Genomic DNA, 18,585 nt, shown 5'->3' with positions numbered 1-18,585 from the left:
GCAAAAAACACAGACTTGTAGTATTTTAATCTCAGTATTAAAATAATACAGTTTCAAAAATGTAAACAAACAATTTCAAAAATCTAAATGCATGTCCCTGCCATGTAAAAATAAGGATGTAATAATGGCTCAAAAGCAGTAGTCTTTTCTTTCACATTTCAGAAAGTACATTCCAGCTAGCAAGTGTTTTTCACTGTTACTGGAGCACTGGGGGAATTTGCTTGGGAAGTGGGAAAGCAGTGAATAAAGAGTAACTTACCTTTTTGTATCTGGGTATAGGGAGCTACACTCCATCAAGAACAATTTACAGCATGCAGCCAAGCCATGCAGAGAGAGATGTGTGCATGCAAGATCGAAAAAGTGGAAGAAAGAGCAGAAAAACAACAATGACACAAAATAAAACTATTTACACATATAAGTTTAGAAATAAAGACAACACAAAAAGCATGATGTAAAAGAAAAAAACAGCATGTGAAAATACAGAGGGGAAAAATTAAGCGCCCAGGGGGTTTGACCCATGTGCTAAATATGTATGTGGTATTGTGCCCACTGATTTTTCTAAATGTAGAACTTTTGTGTATCTGTATGACTCAATCTGATAGTCAGTGCAACCATAAATTTAGCTGTCATGAAGTGATGGAGTGTTCGGAGGTGTATTGCAGCAAACAAAAAAAAACTGTAAATGCTGTTAGATCAACCCCCAATTTCATCTTCAGAGGATGTCAGGGCAGCACTTTTGTTCTAAATAAATGCTATATTTTTGCTTTGCTTTCTCAGTTGGAAAGTTGTTTAGTGCCCATAGTTTACACGAGAACATGTCACATTATTCAAAACAAGAAAATCAACTGAGAGAGAAAAGTTGGAGCTGGAATATGTCAGTCAATTAAAACTTAAATGTTACACTTTTAAATGTGTACTGACTAATATGAGTGACACCACAGGCAAAACAAATAATGAGAATGAATATCATTTCATTAAAAAAGTAGCGTGTTAATTTACTGCCTGGGGGTTCAATTAAGTATCCATTTATCTAGTTTAATGCTTCATTTCTGTTTAAGTAGCATGTGTCACATCAAACTCTTGACAATTGCACAAAGTAATCCAAAAATGAGATGTTAAACACGCATACAAGGTTTATGAACAGATTAGGGTTCATTCTGTCAGGACCACTACTGTCGAAGATGACTGACAATTAGCATACAGTTTGGATTGGCGGTATGTTTCTGTTCTGGGCAATAAGTGCATCCATGCAGCATGGACTAGCATGGATGAGAGCAGGGAGTAAGGATGGGTGAGATACACTATATTGCCAAAAGTATTGGGTCACCCCCTTCTAATGAACATGTTTGACTACATGTTTGAACACCAGAGGTGGGATTAGGACTTGGCTTTCTGCAGACCAGTCAAGTTCTTCCACACTGACTGAATCAAGCATGTCTTTTTGAACCGTGCCTTATACACAGAGACACTGTCATGTTAGAACAGAAAAGAATCCTGTCCAAACTGTTGCAATAAAATTATAAGCACACAATTCCCTAGAATATCATTATATGCTTAAACACTAAGATTTGTACTCATAGAAATGACTAAAGTAAAGGGGGTGACCCAATACTTTTGGAAACATAGTGTACATCACGGTAATTTCTGGTATTTATTGCGATAACGATATCAATGGCGATAATTAAGGGAATCTTATGCATCCACAAAGAGACAAAAAAATTCTGTTTCTTTAGAGAAAAGTATTATCTTTCCTGTTTTTACCCAAGTGATGTGAGCATTACCGAGTACGTAATGACTATTTAATTCATACTGGAAGCCAGAGGGCGCCCTTGTGTAGAAACTCCACATATGCATCACTAAAGTAATTGCACTGGCAACGCTCTAGGAAATCCCAAATATGGACAAAGGTATCCAGTTATCACTTTGGCTGGATGAAATGCAGATAGAGAAATTTTAACCGAGGAAACTTCAAGACAAAAACCATACAATGGCGACAATATATGGTTTATCTGTGTTCTTCAAGAAATCTTGGGTATTTTTAAAAGGATAAAGTATATTTATATTGCAATGCTAATCAACATAGCCTTTATTGCTGTATATAATACTATAAAATAGTATGATTTCTGCCTCATTCTGTGATATGAAACCACGTCTGACCCCACAGTTATTTCAAACACTCCACTGATGTTATGAAGTTAATTTGGAAAAAAAGCAAGTCAATAAATGAAACCTTTGTTGGACAACAGGTTTGTAAACAGGCTCATAAACATGCAAAACTGTACTACTGTAGTACATTTATTCAAGGCTCAGAACAATTTTTATTGCACTGCACAGCCCTGACCAAACCAGTTCCAGACTGTAGAAGGAGCTCCTTGTTTAGCAATATATTCCTCCTCAATTTCATGTCCGCCTTCCGCTCCGCACGGTAGGGCTGAAACGATTAGTCGACATTATTGACAACCTCGACAATAAAAAATTGTCGACAAATATTTTTGTTGTCGAGTAGTCGTTTGATCTCATATGAGCTGATGTAAGAGCCTGCAATACTGCGGTCTCGCCAGTGTGGCGCTGTAGCGCAATAATGTAATTCATCCCTCCTGGATGCAATTTAAGAGAAGATGACACACCCGAACCTTAGCCAAAGAGTATCTTCTATACTCTTTGCCTGAGCGCCGTTTGGATGAATATGCAAATATAATTGCACGCTTTCTTCTCAGTAATGAAATAAACACATCAAAAACAAGTTCAGTACTCCAGTAAAGTCCGGTCACATCATGTTTATTTATATAACGTTAGTACTTTATGCAATAGAAAGACTTAATTCAAGCAGCTTTACAGTATTAAACATGAAAAACCAGAGTCAGTGTCGCTTACAGTTAGAATTACAACTTGATTTTCTGTTATAAAGCAGCTCTCCAGTGTGGATCTAGCTACTGATAAAATATTTTTATTAGTGGGAAAAAAATTATTTCATTAAAGTGATAGTTTGCTTTAGAGATCAAAGCTTGATCTAGCTCTGGACTGTTTTGGTTATCATAACCCTATAAGGTATTTTAAAACATTATGTTGTGAATAAATAGTTTATCCAAAGCGTCTTATCGCTTACCTTTATTTGGTTTCTTATCCATATGACTTACAAAACGAGATGTTTAGCAAAATGATATGTCACTTAATTAAATGGTGAGAGAGTCTCTGTCTGTCTTCTCATTTTGTGTGCCAAATACACTATTTGTATAACGAATTGGTAACACTTTACAGTAAGGTATCATTTGTTAACATTAATTAATGTATTAATTAACATGAATGAACAATACATTTATTAAATTTATGTATTAATCTTTGTTAATGTTGGTTAATAAAAATACAGTTTTCCATGTTTATTCATGTTGGTTCACAGAGCATTTACCAATGTTAAAAAACACGACTTGTGATTTTTATAAATGCATTAGTAAATGCTGAAATTAACTAAGATTCATAAATGTTGCAGAAGTATTGTTCATTCTTAGTTCGTGTTAACTAATGGACCTTATTGTAAAGTGTTACCAATTAATTGTATAATAATTAGCATAATATGCATTTATAAAGCTGAAGTGACCTTTATTTATGTTAGAATATGTATAATTTAATATATTTAACTCATTGCAAAAGCTGAATAATCAAAGCCTACTGATTAATCAGTGAAACAATCGGCGATTAGTCGATTAATCGTTCTAATAATCGTTAGATTAAGCGATTATCAAAATAATTGTTTGTTGCAGCTGTACCGCACGGTCGCACATCACAGAAATGTCAACAACAAGGCTTTAACGTTATTATCGTGGGTAGACTAATTCTTATTGTGGGGAGAATTATTACTGGTATATCACAAATGATAAGATATCGCCCATCCCTAGCAGGGAGAACAGTGATAACCCCCTTAGTGTAAACAGAACAGAACCAATATAAATGTATTGCAGATATTATTAATGTTCAATATTTTTATATAAACATTTTAGAAATTAGTCTGATTCAAAGGGGAATCAGAAGGCCGAATCCTGACTGGACGAGAGAAGGAGTTGGGGATACCAGAGGGTAATTAGCTATTGAGCAATGCAAAGCTGCTGATAATACTGAAGATCCTTATATTTGAGTGCTGTGACAGATGTTGCATCCTTATAGGTAGACATGGACGTAGCTTGACTAACACGACCTACCAGAACTAATGCTATGCTTGATATATAGTGGCTAAATAACAAAATAACTGATAAATGTAATATTGGATCTTGCTTATCTTACTTTTACACATTATATCTAATGCATTTTAAAAGTAGAAAATACTTGGTTTGAAAAGTGTGCTTTCTTTCAAATAAATTTTGTAATGTAAGGGTTGTAATGTAAATTCTGTCATCATGTACTCACCCTCATGTTGTTCGAACCTGTAAGACTTTCTTTGTTCTGAAGATATTTTAGAAGAATGTTGGTACAAACTCTTTTAGTTTTCACTGACATCCATTGTATTTTTTGTCAATATATTGGAAGCAAAACTGTTTGGTTACCGACATTCTTCCAAATATTTAATAATAGTAATGCAGAATTGGAACACCATGAGCTGAGAAAATTATGAAAATTTAGATATTTTGGGTTCTTTGAACTATCCCTTTAAACATTCTGAGGCCACTGGCTGGAACAGATACCCTTTTTTTGGCATGTTATTAAAAGAAGGCACCCAACAGCTACAAATCACAGGGTCAAAATGTACATAATGGAACGGGCAGAGTGTATTCCTTAGTTGCGTTCAATGACATCTCAGTAATGTGCGCACAGGTTGGTGACCTCCTCTCGTTCCACTGTTGATGTGACACATTCCTCGCATTGCATCATAGAGCGAACACTCCTGGTGAGCCCATGACCCCTGTACATCTGCAGCTAATAAGGATGACCCTTTCAAAGCTGTCAGTTCCATGGATAGAAAGAGCAGATCACAGACAGGTAACTTTAATTGAGTTGATGGGAGGGAGAGCGTTGGGCCGGCAGCGGGGAGACCTGGGAAAATGGCGATGGGTGAATCGTGCATTGAATTGGGGTCAGAGAAGGGGGGGGGGGATTTCTTTAATGGAGGCTGTTGTTTGAAAAGGCTGTGGTGCACGTTAAGGTTGGAGCAGATGTGTCCTTGTGTGACACAATATGAGCAATATGTGTTCTGAAATGGATCTTGGAAGGCACCTTTGCGAGGGGTGAATGAATGGCTACATTCCTCTTTCTCATCACGTGTGTCTGTTTAGAAGGACGAATGGCCTGGCACTTAGGAAATGGTGAAATATTCTGATAAATGACTTTGGTGACAGACGTCTACTTGTAGGTGATTTATATTTTAGTATATAAAAGTTACGGTTATCTGAATGGTATTCCAAGGGTGATGATGCAACAGCACTGGAACTTTTCAATCTGCTTGTCTGTGTTCACAACCCTCCAGATCATAGTATATGAGCAGTGGGGGATGAAACAGGAGTGGGTGCTACATAATTCATCAGTTTAGTCACTGACATCAAACTCTATAGAGTGCAACAGCTAGGATCTGGATTAAAAATCCCTTTTTTCTATATAGAATTTTTTTTTATTTTTAATGATAACTTTTAAACTCTTGAAGACAGACATACTGTGAGCTATGAGGTTGTTAATGAATCATATGCTTCTGTTGAAGCCATCAGCCCAAGCTATTTTTTTATTTATTAATTGTTTAACAGATGCATTCCTGGTGAAAAACTACATTACTCATAATTTTGCAAAAATTATGTAAAAAACAATCAGAATTTCAACAATCAAATTGTGCCAAAAAAGCTCCACCTACTCCCATGAGGCACTGTGAATGACATAATAGAGCCTGTCTTTCTTTGCTCACAAACTGTTAAATATTTAAAATACTATAAATGTGCAATAAACTTGAAATGTATTCTCTCTTTTCTCTCTCTGTGTATTATATATATATATATATATATATATATGAATGAAGAGTTTATTTGCAAAAACGATAAACACCACTTTAAAAAAAAAAAAGAGCTGATTGGCGTGCATTATTCTCCACATATAGCGCGATCTGAAACCTAAACACATTTAGTCAAAAAAGCTGGTATTGTCCACTTCCAAGGCTGTTGCTCACTGGCTCTGAATGCACATTCAGACAAACCATGGGTCACAGGAGGGTGGGATGTTGATCAGTACTGGCTTGGGATGAGCGTCATCATGCATCTCAACCAATGAGAGCATTTGGGGTGGGCCTAAGACTGCAGCAGCGATCACATGAACGATCCCGATAAAATTATTTGGGTTAAGCATCAACATTCACATTCACAAACCACTGTTCACTGTTATTTAGAAAAGCATTGGGCTTTTCTTTTCTCCATGGGCATGGGCTACTGCGTGCTTGCCATGACTCCCTTTATTATCACAAAAAAATCTGACATCTCAGTTTATCACGATCTCATAGCTCTGTTATAACAATGAATATATGCACAATGAATCTTCCATAAGAAGAAGTGAAGAAGAAGTGAAGTGACATTCAGCCAAGTATGGTGACCCATACTCGGAATTCGTGCTCTGCATTTAACCCATCTAACGTGCACACACACAGCAGTGAACACACACACACCGTGAACACACACCCGGAGCAGTGGGCAGCCATGCTGCAGCGCCCGGGGAGCAGTTGGGGGGTTCGGTGCCTTGCTCAAGGGCACCTCAGTCGTGGTATTGAGGGTGGAGAGAGCGCTGTACATTCACTCCCCCCACCTACAATTCCTGCCGGCCGGAGACTCGAACCCGCACCCTTCGGATTACAAGTCCGACTCTCTAACCATTAGGCCACGACTTCCCACAATGTATATAATGTCTACACTTTGTGTGTTGAAATGTTTGCGTGCAAGCAAATAGGTAGCCTAATTCTGATACATGCAATGACTATCCATTACGACATGTAGGCATTTTTATATTTATGTAGCCTACACAATAATAATCTTTTACATTTTAATCATTTACTTTTTAATATTTGGCATGTTGTGTTTGCATGTTTGTGAGCTGCTGCATGTCCCTGTGTGTAATAACCAGAGTGTACGCACGTTGTGGACCCGCTTATAGGCACATATTACTAACGCGCTCTTTAAATAACAAAAAAATACTGCACCATTGACTTTAGACCAGGTTTTAGTTGGTCAATGGCACAGTCTATTTCACTTACCTCAAAATAGCAACACGCCAGCAATGCGCCTGAACACACCTCGTTTTCAGACCAGCACTCCCATGAGCGCAAATACATTTGCTATTTTAACAACGTGGCGCAGGACGTGAAAATGGTAACTGCGTCGCGCTAAAACTAGCGAAAAACAATTGCGTCACGCCTGGCGCCGGTTGTATGATAGGGCCCCTAGTGTCGCACTCGTTGGGTCCTACTGTAGTGCAGCTCACTACTAGGAAGGTGCCTGTTATAATGTTATGATCGAGGCTCTGGACTCTGAGCATAACTTTTTTCTATAACAAATTAGACAAAATGTTAATGCCCTGGCAGAGGCAAATAGCTTTGGTTTTATATTTAATTTTATCACATTAATGTTTAAGTTGAGATTTACAAGAAATAATTTAACTGCTACTAAAGGGAATTCTGCTGTAAAAAAGCACCTTATTTGTTTAAAGTGTTTGCAAAGAAATGTTATTGCATTATTGCACTTTTGTTCATATAGAAGTACTTTTAAAATAAGTGTGCAATACAATACACTTTTGAATTAATTGAATTTTGTGTATAAAAATCATGTGATTAAAAAATGTAATCGTTGCCTAGCACTTATAATATATATATATATATATATATATATATATATATATATATATATACAGATAGATAGATATATCTATCTATCTATCTTGTACCTTTGTCTTTTTGTCTGATTTTCTAATACTTTTTTATTATTCAAATCAAACTTCCAATTGTAATTCACATTGTAGCTGATTGGACTGTTTTTTTAGAATCCCTATTGGAAAAAAAAAGAAAAAAAGAAAAGAAATAAATAAAAATAATTAAAAAAACCAAGGCTCCTGAAAAAGTAGATGGCCACTGTTGTAGTTTATTGGTATTCACAGTTGTATTCTGCAAGATAGGAGAGTCTTTGAACATCTGTCTAATGTCACAAATATCAGTTCAGTTTGGAAGAGAGACGTTAGAGACTTATTACAATACTACACTACTGTTCAAAAGTTTGGAGTCAGTAAGATTTACTTTTATGAATATGTTTATGAATGTCTCTTGTGCATTTTCGTTTCATGCTGTGTTTTCATTTTTGGTTACACTGTATGTAGGCAGTAAGCAAGGGTATGTTAACCACACCTATTGTGTTTTAACACTCGATAATATGCAGCTGATTGTCTAGGATGAGGGTTAATATCCGACATCTCTTTTCACGCACATGTCCATCATACAAGCAATGTTTCACAACAAAATCATTAAATTACAGTTACAGGCTGTAAACTTGATTCAATCACAAAGTGTCTGCTAACGTCATAGCTGTGCTGAAGTGATGTCAGCAGGCGTAATCTCCACAATAAAAACCAGCAGGCAAATTCCTGGTAAGGCAAATGTTTTGTGTGATGGTTCTGATCTGATTACAAATACCTCATTATCTGTATTTCTGGATGTGTAAACCCCTGTAATCCCCCGTGTGCTCTGACGTGCATGTCTCTGGAGCTACGCTTATCACCAAATACCAACACATTCACCAGTGACTAGGGATGTTCATTTTAACCGACCGATAAGAAACGGTTTAAAGTCACTTTTCAGTAATTTATCAAAATATTTTAAAAGGTTTGCTGCATGGTTAAAATAAGCTATGCGTATTAAAAAATGTTTTTTAGGGAGAGGGAGAGAAAAAAACAAATAGCATTTTATTATTTAATTCAGAAGTAGGCCTGCGCGTATTACAAACATTATAATAAACTCTGTAAACATAGCTAGGCTATTGTAGTTCCCCTCACTCCACAACAAATCCTTTCAATTAACAGTAGGCTAGGCTATTTATAAGCTATTTATAGCTATATAAACAAATGAATTAATTTAGGCTAAAACGAAACTGAAACCAATGTTGGGTCTCTCGTTCGACACAAAATCAAATGTTTCTGTATTCGCGATGTATTTGAATGTCAAAATATTATTTACCTTTTATGTAGGCCTACTTCACTCACGTTCCAATATCCACGTAAAACAAAATGTTTTGCATAACATCACGGCGGCACTGTGATAACGCTTAACGGCACAGATTTTACTACATATTTAAACTGAGCAGTGTATTTTTTCCATATGTTTGACTGATTGTTTTTATTATGATAATGAACAGGCTGCATTGTCAAGGTAGAATGCTTAACTGTGCGCGCACATGCGGCGCTGGAGCAATCACTTAATTTTTTTTCTCCTTCTAACAGTGGAAGCAACTATTCCTTTTAGTCATGAAGATAATCGGAATTGTAAAAGGTTTGCTTTTATTTGTGTATACATTCACAATAAAAACAAATCTTTGCGCTTTTGTAAAACAAGCCTAAAAAAATAGGATACCGCTTTCTGCTGTCTGGTTTCCTTTCGCGCAGCATAAAAATGAACCGAAACTCTGCATAGGCTACTTGTTTTTCTTTCATTTTCTTAAATTATTATTTAAGTGAAAATATATTTCTCGTATAGGCCTATTTATTCGTTATAATATATATTATATAATATATATTATAGCTTTATTATGTTTTTCTCTGCTCGCAGAAGCGCTGCAGGTGCGTGATGTGATATATGATGACCATGTGAATTCTCATGTTCTGTTGTTTGCTGCTTTTTGCGCATGTAAAATTAATCCCAGTAAAACAAATGTTAGTATTTTTAACGGGTCGCAGACACTTATTCTTTCTAATTTAAAACAATCTTGTCGGTTAACGGTTAAAAATCGGCTAACGAGCGTCGGTTAGGAAAAATAACCGAAATGAACATCCCTACCACTGACACCACACCAACAGTCATATCCAACCTCCTGCAACACTCATTTCACAAAACATTACTTTTTGTATTGATCTTCTGGTGATATTAGATACGGTCAGATCATTCTAAACACATTAGTCACACATGCTAGTACCCATAGTCAGATTCTTTTAAGAACAGCCAATAGGAGCCAGATATACAAGAGAGAATCCAGCGCTATCCATGGTCCTGATCTGTCTAAGCTTTTTTCTGCTATTGCCAGATTACTTAGGTCAACTGAAAGGTTAACCATAGGTTGGAAACTAGTTTTCAGTATAGCCCAAGTATAATATCAATCAAGCATATAAATATAAATATAAAATCAAATCAATGCTGCCCATTTAATAAAAATACCATGTTTCATCAACCTTACACAAGGTAACCGCACCGCTGCCGAGTTTGCCATTGAGTTCAGAACGCTCGCTGCCCAGAGTGGATGGAATGATATCGCTTTAAAAGCTATGTTTAATAAAAGCCTTAATTGCGATCTTCAGGCAGAACTTGCATGTAAGGGTGAGGGATCCTCCTTCTCCGATTTTGTCACGCTCGCTATCAGGATTGATAACCTCATGAGACAGCCTCCTAAGAAGAAAAGTGGAAAGGGTAGACAGACCAACGTTTTTACTCCTAACCCTGTTGAAATGTTTTTTCCTGAGGAACCCATGCAACTAAACACATCCCGACTATCTGAGAGTGAGAGAGAACGGAGGCGACATCAACGCCTGTGTTTTTACTGCGGTGAATCAGGTCACCGCAGTTTAGGATGCCCCCACAATCTCCAAAGCAATCCTTGGGTAAATATTGAACATCTTAAGATTTATACCCGGTCTCTTGATCTCACAGCGACGATCGACTCAGGAGCTGCCCTGAATCTAATCCACCAGGATATCATCACAAAACATCAAATTCCAACACAACCATGCTGTCAGTCCTTGTCTTGTGTTTCCCCTCCTCCCGTGCCCATATTTGGCCTTCCTGTTCCTGTCCTCGTTTGTCTTCATTAGTTTAATTAGTCCCTAGCCCTGTGTTTGATTAGTCCACACCTGTTCCTTGTTTTCCTAGTGTTTATAAGCCCTGTGTTTCCTAGCCCCTGTGTCCGGTCGAATCGTCAGTAACGTCATTGATGTTCGTCTCTCCCCAAGCTCCTCGTCTCATTGTGTGTGTCATCAATAAAAGGGTTTATTGATACCTCCACGTCTCCGCGCTCCTTGTATCCCGAGAGGGAACGTGACAGAAGACCGGACCAAACAGAAGTAAGCGGCGCTTTTCCACCCCCGCCTTTTTTTTCCGTTTTTGAAAGTTTTTTGTTTGCCCCTTTTTCCCCGCTCCCTCCACGGCGATGGAGTTCACCGCCCGCCTCGGCGCCCTCGTTTTGCGGGACCTCCCCTTCGTGGAGTACACGGAGGAGTTCTGCGGGCTGGCCAGGAAGGCGGAGCTGCACGACGCCGTCATCCTCCAGCTCTTCCGGCTCGGGGCCTGTCACCACCACCCCATGAACCTCCCAGGCACCACGGGATTAACCTGGAGAGGAGGGATTTGCCGGTGTCTGGGAGATGTCCGGGCCCGAGCCAGTGTCAGCCCGTCCTCGTCAGCGGCTCTCCCCAGCCCGCCGCCGCTCGCGCTTCCAGAGCGCCCCCGCGAACTCGCGCTTCCAGAGAGCCCCCAAGTGTCCGCGCTTCCAGAGCGCCCTCCCGTGCCGGCTCCACGCACGCGCCCTCCCGTGCCGGCTCCACGCCCGTGCCCTCCTGAGTTCCCGCTGGTTCCGTCCAGCCCAGCTAGTCAAGAGCGTCCCCAAGTGGCTGCGCATAAAGAGCGTCCCCAAGTGGCTGCGCTTCAAGAGCGTCCCCAAGTTTCCGCGCTGCAAGAGCGCCCCCAAGTGTCCGCGCTTCCCGAGCGCCCCCAAGTGCCGGCTCCACGCACGTGCCCTCCCGTGCCGGCTCCACGCACGTGCCCTCCTGAGTTCCCGCTGGTTCCGTCCAGCCCTCCTGAGTTCCCACTGGTTCCGTCCAGCCCCGCGCTGCAAGAGCGCCCGACAGAGTCCGCGCTGCAAGAGCGCCTGACAGAGCCCGCTCCTCTGTGGCTCCCAGGGGGGAGCTTCCCCAAGAAAATTTTTTGGGGGGGGGGGGTTAAGAGGGTCACAGCCTGTGTGGCCGGGCCAAGGCCACACGACCCAGAAAAAATAGGCCGTGGCTTCCCGAGTCTCCAGATCCGCCCTGGCCTCCCGAGTCCCCTGACCCGCCCTGGCCTCCCGAGTCCCCTGACCCGCCCTGGCCTCCCGAGTCCCCTGACCCGCCCTGGTCTCCCGAGTCTCCAGATCCGCCCTGGCCTCCCGAGTCTCCTGACCCGCCCTGGCCTCCCAAGTCTCCAGATCCGCCATGGCCTCCCGAGTCTCCTGACCCGCCATGGCCCCTGGAACGGGCACCGCCCTGGAGGCCTCCAGAGCGCCCACCCCCCCTCCCCATTGGATGGTGTTAGGCGTGAGGACACGCCTTCCGGAGGGGGGCGTAATGTCAGTCCTTGTCTTGTGTTTCCCCTCCTCCTGTGCCCATATTTGGCCTTCCTGTTCCTGTCCTCGTTTGTCTTCATTAGTTTAATTAGTCCCTAGCCCTGTGTTTGATTAGTCCACACCTGTTCCTTGTTTTCCTAGTGTTTATAAGCCCTGTGTTTCCTAGCCCCTGTGTCCGGTCGAATCGTCAGTAACGTCATTGATGTTCGTCTCTCCCCAAGCTCCTCGTCTCATTGTGTGTGTCATCAATAAAAGGGTTTATTGATACCTCCACGTCTCCGCGCTCCTTGTATCCCGAGAGGGAACGTGACACATGCACCCCACCAATCCAAGTCAAGGCTATCAATAATGTACAGATCGGCAAGGGCACTCACTCACCAAACCAAGACGCTCACACTTCAGGTTGGAACTCTTCATAAAGAATCCATCACCTTTTACATCATCGACTCTCCTAAACACAAAGTTGTTTTAGGATAAGCATGGTTCTCTACTCACGACCCCGAACTCTCATGGCATCAAGGTGAACTAACACGCTGGTCATCCTTCTGTATGAATCATTGTATCACTGCAAAACCTCAATCATGTCTCACAACCAGTGTGGAAGGTCCTGAAACACACAAGAAAGTTCCTATTCCCCATTACTACCAAGATCTCTCTGACATATTCAGCAAGGTAAAAGCCACTCAACTTCCCCCAAATAGACCATGGGACTGTGCCATCGATCTCCTGCCCAACACACAACCCCCAAGAGTAAAATCTATCCACTTTCTACAATCGAAAATCAAGCCATGGAGGAGTATGTGGATGAAGCTCTGAACTCTGGTTTTATTTGACCATCAACCTCCCCAGCAGCTGCAGGATTCTTCTTCATGGAGAAGAAAGATGGTGGTCTAAGACCGTGTATTGATTATAGAGGACTGAATAACATTACCATTAAATTCCCCGTCCATTAGTGCCATCTGCACTAGAACAACTCAGAGAGGCCAAAATCTACACCAAGCTCGATCTCCGAGGTGCATATAATCTCGTCAGGATTAAAGAAGGGGATGAATGGAAAACAGCTTTTTTTCACCACCAGGGGGCGCTATGAATATCAGGTAATGCTGTATGGGCTAGCCAACTCTCCTGCGATATTCCAATCTTTCATCAATGAAATCTTCAAGGATTCTTTTATATATTATATCCTCCAGCGGGCCGTGAGAATACAGGAATTCCAGGCCAGCAGATGACGTCGCCCACACCCTCCCTACCAACCAGGACAACGGGTCTGGCTCTCCACAAAAGACATCAAGTTGCGCCTACATCGATGACATCCTCATCTTTTCCAAAACCGAACAGGAACACATCTCTTATGTCAGAACAGTCCTTTCCCGACTTCTAGAGAATAAATTATATGTCAAAGTTGAAAAGTGTGAGTTCCACGTCAATCAAACCTTCTTCCTGGGTTACCACATCAGCTCACAGGGCGTCAAGATGAACAATCTCAAGGTTCAGGCAGTCACGGAATGGCCACAACCACGAACCATCAAGGATCTGCAGAGATTCCTTGGCTTTGCCAAATTCTACAGGAGGTTTATTCAAAATTATAGCATGGTGGCCTCTACCCTCACCTCGCTCCTTAAGAATAAACAGTCAAAACTGGTTTGGACATCAGAAGCTGACAACGCTTTCCACGCATTGAAAGAACGATTCACGACAGCCCCTATTCTGAAACATCCTGATCCGAACGAACCGTTCATACTAGAAGTGGACGCCTCAGACTGTGGCATAGGTGCAGTACTCTCACAGAGACAAGGACAACCAAGCAAATTGTATCCATGTGCTTTCTTCTCCAGGAAACTGACCCCCGCAGAGCGTAACTATGATGTTGGAAATAAGGAACTACTCTCCATGAAAGCAGCTATAGAAGAATGGCGTCACTGGCTTGAGGGAGCTCTTGAATATATAAAAGGTGCAAAACGTCTTAACCCCCGTCAAGCCCGTTGGCCATTATTCTTCACACGCATCAAATTTACAGTAACCTATCGACCTGGCAGCAAGAACGGTAAAGCAGACGCTCTTTCCAGACAATATGAGCCCTCCACAGAACACCACATCTCCGGTCCCATCCTACCCAGCTCAATCATCCTAGCCCAAGTCTCTTGGGACATCATGGAAGAACTAAGAGAAGCACAACGACAAGATCCCTCATCCGCAAACACACCCCCAGGAAAACATTATGTACCTCAAGTTATGAGACAACGAATCATGCAATGGGTTCATACTTCTCTCTGCTCCGGTCATCCAGGTATCTCTCGAACCCTTCAAGTTTTACAGAACTCTTTCTGTTGGGTTAACATGGCTTGAGACGTCACCCATTATGTCAAATCATGTCAGATCTGTGCTCAGTCAAAAACCCCAAAAGAACTGCCTTCAGGTTTACTCAAACCATTACCCATTCCTCAACGACCATGGTCCCACCTGTCTATCGACTTTGTCACTGACCTTCCACCATCAAATAATAGCACCACTATCCTGGTTATCATCGACCATTTCTCGAAGTCCTGCTGTCTCATTCCACTACCAAAACTACCCACTGCCATGGAAACCGCTCAAACCCTCTTCCAACACGTCTTTAGGATCTATGGCCTACCAGAAGACATAGTCAGTGATCGAGGTACCCAATTCACGTCTCAGGTCTGGAGGGCATTCTGCAGTCATTTGGATATCAACGTTAGTCTAACTTCAGGGTATCACCCACAAGCTAACGGGCAAGTCGAGCGGCTCAACCAGGAAATTGGAAGGTATCTTCGAAGTTACTGCAGCCGTGAACAACACAGATGGCCTGAGTTCCTACCATGGGCGGAATACGCCCAAAACTCTCTAACCCACTCTTCTACAGGTCTAACTCCCTTCCAGTGTGTCCTGGGGTTCCAACCGCCTCTGTTCCCGTGGTCTGGTGAACCCTCCTCAGTTCCTGCAGTGGACGACTGGATTCAGTGTAGTGAGAGGGTGTGGGACAGTGCTCATGTTCGTCTCCAGCGGGCTGTGAGAATACAGGAATTCCAGGCCAGCAGATGACGTCACCCACACCCTCCCTACCAACCAGGACAACAGGTCTGGCTCTCCACAAAAGACATCAAGTTGCGGCTACCAAGCAGGAAGCTCAGTCCCAGGTATGTGGGCCCTTTCAAAATACTGAGACAGATCAATGATGTAACAAACCAATCGAAGCTTCCTGCTAACTATCGTATCTCTTCCTCCTTCCATGTGTCCCTCCTCAAACCTGTCCACCCGGGAGCTGATCCTGGCCATGAAGCCCCAGAACCACCACCACTAGACTTTGATGGAACCCCAGCATATAGGGTGAATGAATTACTGGACTCGAGACGAAGAGGGGGTCAGCTCCATTATCTGGTGGACTGGGAGGGCTATGGACCTGAGGAGAGATCCTGGGTAGCCGCCCGGGACATTCTGGGTCCGTCACTCATCGAGGAGTTTCATCCAGCCAGACCCGATCGACCAGCACCACGACGTCCACGTCGAGCTCCAGGAGTCACTCCTAGAGGGAAGGGTTCTGTAACGTCTAGGGAGCCCTCACCCGAGTACTGAACCTGACCCGCTCCCTCTGCTGTCACTTCCTGTTTGACTCCTATAAATTCTGAGACCTGTTCACGTGCTAGTCGCGAAGTATTGCCAGTCATTCTGCCTTACCAAGAGTTTATTCCTGTTACTGTTCCTGTTTGCTAACCTGTCTTTGATCCTGCCTGATATCTTGACTCACGGTATTGTACTCTGCCCCTTTGTTCTGACGCCTGATCTGACAGATGTCTGTGTTTGGACCCTTTGCCAGCCTGATCACCATTGTCTTTGATGTTGCCCCTGTGTTTGACGAACGATCTACTTGCTTCTCTGGTTTGACCTTCTGCCCGTTTTGCCGACCTCTGTTTAAAGCCTTGACCTCTAATAAACTTACGCTTATGGATTCTATCCCCTTGTAGCTTTGTTTTGTTATTGTATATAATTACTTGGTCATCAGCAAACAGAAGTTCATTGAATGCCTCGTAGTTGTCCGCATGCCCCATGTTAATTCTCAAATACTGTAATGGTTTGATTTGCAAAAAGTAAATAAATAAATAAATAAAAAGAGTTTAATGTGTAAACAAACCTGCGTGACCATAGCAACCTGGGATTATCAGAGATGGATAAAATATTTTTCTCCATCCCAGAGTCTTGTAAATTCGTTAACTGATCTTGTCTTTTTATTTAATATTTGTATATTATTATAAAACTGTAGGCTAATAATAATATTATAATTATATTATTATATTAACTGGTTAGGGATATATTTTTATATTTATTGTTATGCTTATTTCCCTTTCAATTTGTGTAGAGCTTTACCTAATTAACGTTCTTTATAATTATGCTAGTATTATTAATATGCTGCCATATTTTGCAAATACTGTAAGCACCTGACAATTATGCCAATGAGGTTTTGACTTTGATTGTATTTACACCCATATGTGACAATGAGCGTGTTGTGTTTTCATTTAAATCTCTTACATGAGGTAGACAAAACTAATTTATTAAAACTTTTATTCAAATTGTGAATAGCAAGAAAGTAGGCGGTTTCGCTGGAGGTGCGCAAGCGGTGCTCGTGCACCCAAAATCCTGCCACTTCCACTGCTCTTCGCGGCACGCGCCGCTAGAGATTTAAAAAAAGAATTTAAAATAAAATAATTTTTGTCGGTGTCAGGGAACTGTCGTGTGTGTGTCATGTGTTCCTGCCCCTTGTGTCCTTATTTGGTTTGTTTCCTGTCCTGGTTAAGCGTAATCATTAGTTAATTCTTGTCTAGCCGTGTTCGTCTCGTTATCTATGATTTACCTGTGTATATTAGTCCTGCCTGTTCAGTTAAACTTCGTCTGGTCTACTCGTTACTCCCCGGTGTTCCTGTCAGTGTCTGCCTTGTCTTGCCCTGCCTGATGTCTAGTAAATATGTTATTTGAGTTTACATCCTCGTTTCCGTGTTTCCTGTGTCCTCCCTCGTGTGTACACCGTGACAGAAGACCAGACCTAAACAGTAAGCGGCGCCCCTTCACCTCGTTTTGTTTTCCGTTTTTTGAAAAGTTTTTTGTTTGTTCCGGTTCTGTTTGTCCCTCGCGGTATGGAAGTCGCCACTCGTCCTTCTGCCCTAGCCCGCGTCAAGTCGGCGTGGGAGTTCGGCAGGATTACCGCGAGTGCCGCGAGTCCACTGGCCGCGAGCCCTCCAGTCTGCCGATCGCGGGAGAAGTTCGCCGTTGTCCGCGGCTCATCCAACCCGCCGATCGTGGAGCTATCCGCCGCCGTCCGCGGCTCCCAACCTCGCCGCTCACACCGAGCCCGCCGTTCGCGGGAGTTCACGCCGCCGTCCGCGGCACACCGAGCCCGCCGTTCGTGGGAGGTTACGCCGCTACCTGCGGTTCACCAAGTCCGCCGTCCGTGGGGAAAGCCAACCCACCGTCGACGGCTTCACCGAGCCCGCCGTTCGCGGGAGATCAACGCTGCCGTCCGCGGGGAAAGCCAACCCGCCGTCGGCGGCTCCCCCTATTCACGCCGCCGTCCGCGGCTCCCCCTATGCACGCCGCCGGTCCGCCTCTGACTCAATGCCCGCCGGTCCGCCTCTGACTCAATGCCCGCCGGATTGCCGCTGACTCAAGCCCACCGGATTGCCGCTGACTCAAGCCCGCCGGATTGCCGCTGACTCAAGCCTGCCGGCCGCCGCCTCTAACCCTCTCCGTGGATCTAGTCCACACGTCACGGCCAGGAGAGCCGTGTTTGTGTTCGTTGTGCCCACAGGAACATTTTAAACTTACCTTGTCGTGTCATGTCTTGTCCATGGAGACTCGTTTGGGGCAGGCGGCTCCTTGAGTTGTGGCCATGGAGGCCAGTCGCAGCCGCTTGCCCCCCCTGTCGCAGAAGTGGAGGAGGTCGCTGAGGGACCCTGTGAGGGCCCCTGACTCCTCGTCATGCCCAGAGGAAGACTCAGCTTCCTAGCTAGCCCAGGAGGGCTTCTGGTTCCTGTGGGATGTCTTGTCGTGTTTGTCGGACCCT

At 42.8% G+C, this 18,585-nt stretch overlaps 1 protein-coding gene across 3 annotated transcripts in view; it reads right to left on the bottom strand.

The window, feature by feature from the left end:
• Window positions 1-18,585, bottom strand: part of LOC306871406 (double C2-like domain-containing protein beta) — a 301,845-nt gene that overhangs the window by 45,832 nt on the left and 237,428 nt on the right. The window contains exon 11 of one of the 3 annotated variants that reach the window (XM_079419309.1): window positions 260-283. The exons of the other annotated variants lie outside the window; for them this stretch is intronic. Coding sequence (XP_079275435.1) covers window positions 260-283 — 24 coding nt within the window. The remainder of the gene's footprint in view (window positions 1-259; window positions 284-18,585) is intronic. 3 annotated transcript variants of the gene reach the window in all.

The sequence above is a fragment of the Barbus barbus genome (assembly GCF_936440315.1).
Source record: "Barbus barbus genome assembly, chromosome: 6".
Classification (NCBI taxonomy): Eukaryota; Metazoa; Chordata; class Actinopteri; order Cypriniformes; family Cyprinidae; genus Barbus; species Barbus barbus.
The sequence above is the reverse complement of the archived record's forward strand: the minus strand, read 5'-3'. Positions and strand labels throughout refer to the sequence as shown.